This window comes from Sinocyclocheilus anshuiensis, unplaced genomic scaffold (assembly GCF_001515605.1).
Source record: "Sinocyclocheilus anshuiensis isolate Anshui unplaced genomic scaffold, SAMN03320099.WGS_v1.1 scaffold1655, whole genome shotgun sequence".
In the NCBI taxonomy this organism is placed as follows: Eukaryota; Metazoa; Chordata; class Actinopteri; order Cypriniformes; family Cyprinidae; genus Sinocyclocheilus; species Sinocyclocheilus anshuiensis.
The window spans coordinates 67,418-76,124 of record NW_015548277.1 but is presented as its reverse complement, the minus strand read 5'-3'; the positions used below and the strand labels follow the sequence as shown (position 1 = coordinate 76,124).

Below are 8,707 nucleotides of genomic sequence, written 5' to 3'. Positions count from 1 at the left end.
ACAGATCTCTGTTTATTGTGAACTGTACATGTGTATCGTCCCTCATCTTCAGTTCTCAGATCGTCCAGCCGGAGGGAGAAGTTTCCATGTTGAATCTCCTCAGTAAAGAAATGAGCTCTATCCTGATAATCTTTGTGCTGTGTCTGTGCTTGACCATTGTGATACAGATGAACAGTAGTGTATCCTTTTCTCCATTGCACTACCAGACCCTCCACTGGTAAAGGTTTATCACCATAAGAGGGCAAAACCACTGAAGCTCCCAGAGGAGCGAGTGTGTGACGAGAACATTTAACATCAAACCCTTAAAAAAATAATAACAAATAAATAAATAAGGTTAATATGAAATACCTGTTAAGGCAAATGAACAGTAAGGATTTGTGTTTGTGTATAAATTCTCGTTATTTGATCAAACATTTATTAAGCGCACAGAAGATGTGAGAGCCTATTGTTTGTTTTCTCCTCTTGTTATTTATGTATTTATTGTAATGCAAATCATTATTTGAGGGACTTAATAGCAGTTAGCTAGATATTAATGAGTTGAACAATCTTTTGTGGAGACTATTGTACCAAGTTGTTATTTATGTTTTTACTCCACAATAATCTATTATTGTAGTTTTACACTTTTTTTTTTTTGGCAATATCTGTTAATACAATTATTTTTAAATTCAATTCAAGTTTATTTGTATAGTGCTTTTCACGATGCAACTGTTGCAAATCAGCTTTACAGAAGTAGTAATAGCTTATCAGTGGTGACTATCTGATAACTTCAAATCTAAGTTTAAGTTTGTATGAAATGTCTCTCAGATACTTCAACAAACACACTCACATCTGCAGCACCACAAACCCACAGAAGAGCTGATAAAGCCTCTACGCTCCAGAAAAGTTTATCAGTACTGTAGCTGGTACACTTTCAAACTGAATAATTCATATATGACCAGTTCAGTGGTGCATAGCATCAGACAATTATATTTATGACTGAAGTAACTAAAATGATCATAATATTATTTTTTTAATCTGGAAATGCAATGTTTATATTGTAACTAAACCACTCAGTTAAAATCATATATTGACCAGGTGTAAAATAGCAGGTCCAGCTACTTTCACTTACCCAGTATCTCAACCTCTGTGTCAGCTGAATGCACACAATCCTGGTCACTGTAAACTTTACATGTGTATTTTCCAGCATCTTCTGCTCTCACTTTTTCCAGACGGAGGGAGAAGTTTCCATCTTTAATCTTCTCAGGAGAGAAATGAGCTCTGTGATGATAATCTTTGTGCTGTTTCTTCGGTCTACTCTCACCGTCTTGATACAGATGAACCAGAGTCTCTGAGTCTGTTCTTCTCCATTCCACCTTCAGACTTTTCTGTAACAAGCTTTCATCAACCTGACAGGGCAAAACCACTGAACCTCCAAGAGGAACCGTCTGATGACCAGAGGAACCTTTCACTTTGAATCCTGTAAAGGAACAGACACAAAGTTTCTAATGTGAAATAACTACAAACAAACAAACAGATAAATAAATACATTGATATATATATATATATATTTTTTTTTTCCATCGCCATACTTACGGACTTTAAGCAACAGCTGCTATGTAATGGCAACAGCGTTCTGGCATTCTACTGCGCGTGCGCGACTTTAACTGTTACTTCATCACATTGTAATGTAAGCGTATTCTATGGGAGAATAGCTGGTGTGCCATAGTAAGTAAATGTTATGTTTTATGGTATTTGGCATTGCAATTGTATCTGTATATCATTTAATGCCAAAATCAATCATTCTCTTTCTTTTTTAAATATGACATTTTTTTTGTACTTTGTCAAATGATTAAATGATCCATTACGGCAGGGGTCACCAAACTCGGTCCTGGAGGGCTGGTGTCCTGCAGAGTTTAGCTCCAACTTGCCTCAACACACCTGCCTGGAAGTTTCTTAGTCCATACATAGTAACGCGTGCTCCATGGCTAACCTGCTCAGCAGGTTATATTCTGAATCAATAGATAAAGCTTTAAACACGACTTGAGTGTACATTTTTGAGTCTCTGTATACTTTTGTATACTATCAACTATATAAACTAACTTCACAACTTTCACTTGCACTGATATGGCGCCATAAACGCCTGAGTTGACAGAGAAAGTTGATGATCATGGTGCCAACAAAACTGGATTGGATTGGTTTTGTTCAGCTTAAAATTAATCCTGTAACCTTGAGTTTGTATAGCCACCATCATGGTACAGGCCACTGAGTTTTTCTGTCAAATCAGGCAGTAGAAACTGTCATTAACTGACAGCCTCTCAATAATACTGTAGGAATTGTGTACCAATGATTTGCACTAACATACACAGTAATGTCATTTCTGTATAATGCCTATATCCTGCACAGTTTGTTTTTCCTGACCAAATGTTCTTACTGTAACTAAACTGTCAGATGAGGGTGAGCTACAGTAATCTGGCAGCATCTGCCTTTGTGCAATCTGTTTATCACATGGCCAACAATGACAAACCAGATTTTATTTGACAAAGACAAATATCTGCCACCTGATGTCCATCTCTTTGACCTCTCTGTTGGGCCTCTTGTACACAACATCTTTGCCTGGTATATCCTTCTATATGCTGACAAACTGAACAAATAATATATTAACACTGATACTTAACATACACACAACCTGTCACTCACATGAGATCACAGAAAGAGCAAATGACAACAATCCAACGAACCAATCAATTCCAGATGGACAAAATCAAGTCCTGCCCTACATTGTTTTCATTCAGATATGCATCACAAAAGGAAAGAAATGGATGTGACAAGAAAAGACAAAGATCTGAACAAGATTTGGATAAGCAGAAATTGCATCCAGATCTATGACTTTTCTTTCCTTTTGTGATCCGAGTGAAACGACTTCTTGAATGAGAAAAAAAATGTAGAGCAGGACTTGATTTTGTCCATCTGGAATTGGTTGGTTCATTGGATTGTTGTCATTTGCTCTTGCTGTGATCTCATGTGAGTGACAGGTTGTGTGTATGTAAAGTATCATCGTTAATATAACATGTTCAGTTTGTCAGAAGGATAGACTGTAAAGCAGGAACCAGGCAATGATTTTGTGTAAAAGAGGCACATCAGGGAAGTCAAAGAGATGGATATTAGAGGGCAGATGTTTGTTGTCTCAAAAAAAGTCTGCTCTAGCACTGTTGACCATGTGATAAACAAATTACCCAATGGCTGTCAAATTACTGTTAACTCACCCTATACAGTTTCGTAATTGTAAGAATATATGGTCAGGAAAAACAAACTGTGCAGGATATATGAAGTGGGACTGACTATCTTCAGAGCAGTTTAGATGGTATTTTCTTTTCAACTTGCCTCTGTATAATGCATAGTAGTGTTTATAAGCGCTGCACTGTTTTTTTCACCACCGGTAACCAAGAAAACACTATAGTGCTGCTGTTACATGAGCGCCACCTGCTGTCAGAAAGTGAATCTGCGTCTCATTCAGAGCTTCTGCTGTTTTCGTTTCGTGTAGATATGTTTTATGTAGCATAATTTCATAAAGCTAAATTCAGACAATTCTGTTTTTGTTTATTTAATTTAAATTTAATAAACCTGCTTATACTACATGTACTTAGCATCTTTGTTTGGATTGTGATTAAAAAGCAGTGGCTGCCTCTAATTTTCAATGGCGACAGATCTACCTGCAATATAGCAAATACACATCGTGATGTACTTATATTTTGATTCTTTCTTGTCTCTTGCTTAAAAAATTTAATACAATTTAAAAAAATGGGCAATTGTTATCAGCATCTGCAAAAAAATCCGCAGTTGGAATCAGCCATGAGAAATCAAGATTGGTGAATCCCTAGTATCGTTATGTGTTATGTAGCAGTTCAGTAGGTTCTGTTTGTTTTTATCCTTTATTTATCAACTTACGTGGTTCCAAACTTGTCTCTGCTGTCCTCGTCACTGTAAAAAGGTCACTGTAAACTTTACATATGTATTCTCCAGCATCTTCAGCTCTCAGATCGTCCAGCCGGAGGGAGAAGTTTCCATGCTGAATATCGTCAGTAAAGAAATGAGCTCTATCCTGATAATCTTTGTGCTGTTTCTTTGGTTGACTCTCTCCATCCTGATACAGATGAACCAGCATCTTAGTGTCTTTTCTTCTCCATTCCACCTTCAGTTTTTTCTTTAATAAGCATTCATCAACATGACAGGGCAAAACCACTGAAGATCCCAGTTTAAAATAATGGTTATAGGTTTGCTGGCCAAAGAAACCTGAAAAATAAAAATATGTTTGCATGACGCCTTTTTAGTTATACAAGTAACAATGGTTTCATATATTTTATAATTCTTTGACTATACAGACTAACTGTGTACTGGAAAGGGCAATGAACATGTTTAATTTCCCTGCAGGGAAAACAAAAACAAGTCGATCTCTCAGCCTGGTATGTTGATTGATTTTAGATGGGTTTTGAACACTTTTTGGCTGGTCAAGTTATAGGAGACCAGCTTACCAACCAGCTGAGCACAAGCCGCCTGGGAAAACATCTTAAATAAGTGGATTGACTGTTTTCTTAAACCAAGTCCACACTTATGGTAATATAAAGCTTTATTTTGCCAAGAATCAGTGCCATTATTTACTTATACACATTTGCACACATATAAATTAACACACACACCTCTCTCTCTCACCCTCACTAAAGTTGCTTCAATAATTGCTTGAGTGTTTTATTGCTGATAAATTTCAAATACAACCAACTTCAGATTCAATGGCCGCTCACCCATTCAAATTAGTCCTACATGCTGCATAAATTAAGGATCACAACACTGGCCTATCTGAGCTACTCATTATACAAACAAACAAACTACTGCTAGTATATGATGGACATTATACTCACACCCACAACATGTTCTATAGTTTATATAACACAGCAATCATGACCATTTCAAAGCTTAAACACAACTGACAAAGTTACAATTTTATCCCAATCCTAATCTACTGTAGGCATCTCAACATTTTCCCTATTTGTCCCCTCCAATATATTGCTCCCTCACCACCACAGACTTCACAAACTACAAGACTAAAGAAAAACTTCTAAATTCCTAAATCCAAAAGATTATTTCATTTTCGTACCAGTAGGTGTCATTGAATTAGAGCTGATAAGAATATTTTCCAGTTTTACACATACCTTTATATGGTGATCTGCAGTAGACCAGGCAGCAGAGCAGAAGTGCAGATCCAGATGCAGAAACACAGAGAATCAACACCATTATGTGTAAAACAGAGAACCCTGAAAAACACAGACATCAGTTACTGAACAAAGAGAAACAGTAATGTGTACCATTCCCAGTATATTGTCCTTGAAATACCATTTCTACTAATTGTGTGTTGTTTTGTGATCATAATAATGAATGTCTAATAAACCTAAAGATTATCCATTTGCTCTTTCTTCACATTATGCTTCAGGCAATAACATGCCACGACTCTTTTTTTTTTTTCCTTTTTAAAATGAATGTCTAAGCAATAATGAAAACTCTTGATATCCTGGATCAATAATTATTGTTAAAATATTTCTATCTCTTTTTCATGTAAGTTTGGGAATGAATGAAAGGAAAATAAGGATTTAAATATAGGCTTTTCAATGAATTTACTAGGGGTTGTAAGGTGCTTTTACTTTTAGATGTTTTAGAACAGTATGTACAGTGAAATGTGCTTTACAAATAAACTAAAAGAGAGAATTACAATTATAATTGCAGTCCTTCCATGTCAACTCAACCAGAGGCCCCAAGGAACGTGGTTGGGAACCACTGGTATAATGTATGCAATACCAACGATTCGATTTACTCAGAGTTTAGAACACAGGTGTTAGGCTAACTCAGCTCCTGGAGAGCCACTGTCCTGCATAGTTTAGCTCCAACCCTAATTAAACATGAAACTTGCTTCAAACAAGTAGATACAATACTCCTATTTTAATCTCTTGGTAGCTTCAGAAGCACTTAAAATGAACAAAAATCCCTTCTTCCAAATTTCCCTAAAATTGATTCAAACATAAAATCTTATGAATAGACCTGTGAGATTAAGTTAATATTCCTCAACTTGACCATTCTTTGTATTTTTGCCTCTGAGACAGGTATGTCCATTTGCAATTATTTTGATTTAGGGGAACAAGCTACATTTCTAGTTTCAACATTATTTGCTCTTCAAAGGAATAGTTGTGGCCTAATGATTACAGAGTCAGACTTATAACCCGAAGGCCATAGGTTCGATTCTCAGTACCAGCAGCAAATGAAGGTGGGGGAGTGAGAGAACAGCACTCTCTTCCACACCATTTCAAAATAAAGATACCAAAAGAAAAGTTTAAGAACCAAAATCTAAGAGGATATTAGGATATATTTAATACTTCTTGAGTTACGGGCATGCAAACTTTGGCCAAAAAAACTTGAAAAGTGCATTTTCTACATTTTTGAATAGTCACAAAGGGCACATAATGCTACAAAGATAACTAAAGTCAACAGATTTTACTAACAGACTTACCAATCTCTGTGTAAAAATAACATTATGATACTGTCATCTTTCAGAAGTCATTATTACCCCCTGTAATTTGGTTCTGAATCGAAATGTTCATTTTGGCCCCCCTCTACAAAATAGTGAATTATTCAGTAAATATACATCCATGACCTTTAATATTTTGGCTTTCTTATTCATTTAGGTATTTCTTTCACTAGAAAATCTAAAACTTATTTGTATAGCTATTTGCACACTAAATATTGCTTCAAAGCAGCTTTAACTTTGACAGCCCTAAAATTAATTTTGTCAAATCTTTTTGTCAAATTTCCTGCAGACCCCCTAGAATGCTCTTGAAGTATCTTTTGGGTCTCTGGATCCCAGTTTGAAAACCCCTGGTCTAGCTTAGCAAATCGCCAGACTTCACATTAGCATGTGAACTTTCAGATAAGGGTTGTGAGTCTTACTCATGATGGGCATCTGTTCAGAAGTGCCTTTGGTTAATCGCTGTATCCTGTTTAACACAAATGCTACATATTTATATTTTCTTATTGTTGATCTTTTAGCATTTTTAGTGCTCCCTTAGGTGAACTGCAGATGGTGAAGATTAGCTTTGGCTTTTTACAACATAACTGCTAGGGCCAAATGATGACCATGTTAAATGCAAGAAGAGCTATTATGCGTAACTGTGTTCTTTTCCTGATATTCTTAATGGTCACTTCCCCTTGTTCCCTTACTTTGCTATTGATAGTGATAAATGAGCATGTGAATTGCGCCAGTCTACTTTCAGAATGTAAGCACAACGCGACCCCGAGGAGCCATATTTAGGGCTCAACTGAGTTTTTATCACCCTCCGAAGATCTCATTATAATACATGTTAAATGAGTGAGCGTGTTAGACCCAGGCCGCAAAAATTCACACACTGTCTACTCCATGAATGCCGTTAAGACACAGTGGTTTAATACTGAACGCAAAGGTCTAAAGGTCCAGCTGTATGTCCTAACAGAGAAGAATCTGTGGCCCGAGAGGAGGGAGTTTGATATGGGACACCCGGCATGTTCTTCCTCCTCTCAGGGCCTCCACACATTCCTCTGGAGCAGAAGGACGTGGTTTAAAGTGTGTGTGTTGTGTCTAAACATATTAACATTGTGGTGTAGTCCTAATAAACGAGGGCCTCTGGATCAGGCGTTTCTGTGTAAATGTAAGTTTTACTGCTCTGGATTCCTCCTGTGAGACGCTTCCACAGCGCTACCGTGTTCCCGCTCTTTGAGCGTCAGGGTCTCAGAGGAACAATCACCTCCACACAGCGCAACCTTGTAAAAAGTGAAACGTTCACAGGCTAAGAAAACTCAGTCTCACGCCCGTCAAAACCCTTGTAAACCCGGCAGCTGCTGACTTCGAAGAGCAAACTGCTGAAAGGAGACCACAAACGAGATTTATCCTCTTTCTCGGTTGATCTTCCTTCCACAACGAGAGCAGGCATTATAAAACGTACGGGGATAAATACGACACACACAGGAGTAGCGCTCCGCTCCAAAATCCCAGCGCGCTGTGGAAGAGGGCTCGTAAAATAAGGATTTGTGAGGCGGTTTTGAAATCAACGCCGCATTTAATCTTCCTGGCTCATCTGGCTTCTGCTCAATAAAACATTGCCATTGTCTCTCTTTCACATACAGTAGCATTCGGCTTGAATTAATGGGTCTGTAAATTGAGTCATTTCCCCAAAGCTTTCTATTGCCAGGATTCAGTGTTGGGGAAGCTGTTTTGAATCTGTGGCTTGCCAGATTCAGTAGATAAACTATAATAAAGCAGTTTTTTAAGGTGGTAGTTAGCTACACAAAATGGGAAGATAAATATTTTATTAGATATAAATATTTTTAAAGTATTTTTACAAAACTATTCAATTTTTTATTAAGTCTGTCAAAGTTAGAGTTTCTATTAAATGTATTTAATTTTTTTTTTTATAATTTTTTTTTAGAATTAACTATTTTTTTAACGTTTTTTTTTGGAATGATATAGTAAAAAACACTCTACAAATAAATGTACAAATTGAAATGTTTCTCTTATGCTAAGTTTACATATTTATAAATACTAATATTGTGGAAATTGTGTGTGTTTTCTAATAGTGGGTTGGAAAAAATGTAACTTAATACAAATATTTGAATATTTCCAGATGTCCTTTTTTTTTTTTTTTTTTTTTTTCACAGA

The 8,707-nt window shown here is 36.5% G+C and overlaps 1 protein-coding gene across 1 annotated transcript in view; it reads right to left on the bottom strand.

Annotated features, from left to right (window-relative positions):
• The window catches only part of LOC107655786 (uncharacterized), a gene marked incomplete at its 5' end in the record, with an annotated part of 31,156 nt that overhangs the window by 9,750 nt on the left and 12,699 nt on the right, over positions 1 to 8,707 (bottom strand). Inside the window, 4 exons of the mRNA XM_016443367.1 lie at positions 3 to 301; positions 1,109 to 1,456; positions 3,925 to 4,269; positions 5,184 to 5,285. Coding sequence (XP_016298853.1) covers positions 3 to 301; positions 1,109 to 1,456; positions 3,925 to 4,269; positions 5,184 to 5,285 — 1,094 coding nt within the window. The remainder of the gene's footprint in view (positions 1 to 2; positions 302 to 1,108; positions 1,457 to 3,924; positions 4,270 to 5,183; positions 5,286 to 8,707) is intronic.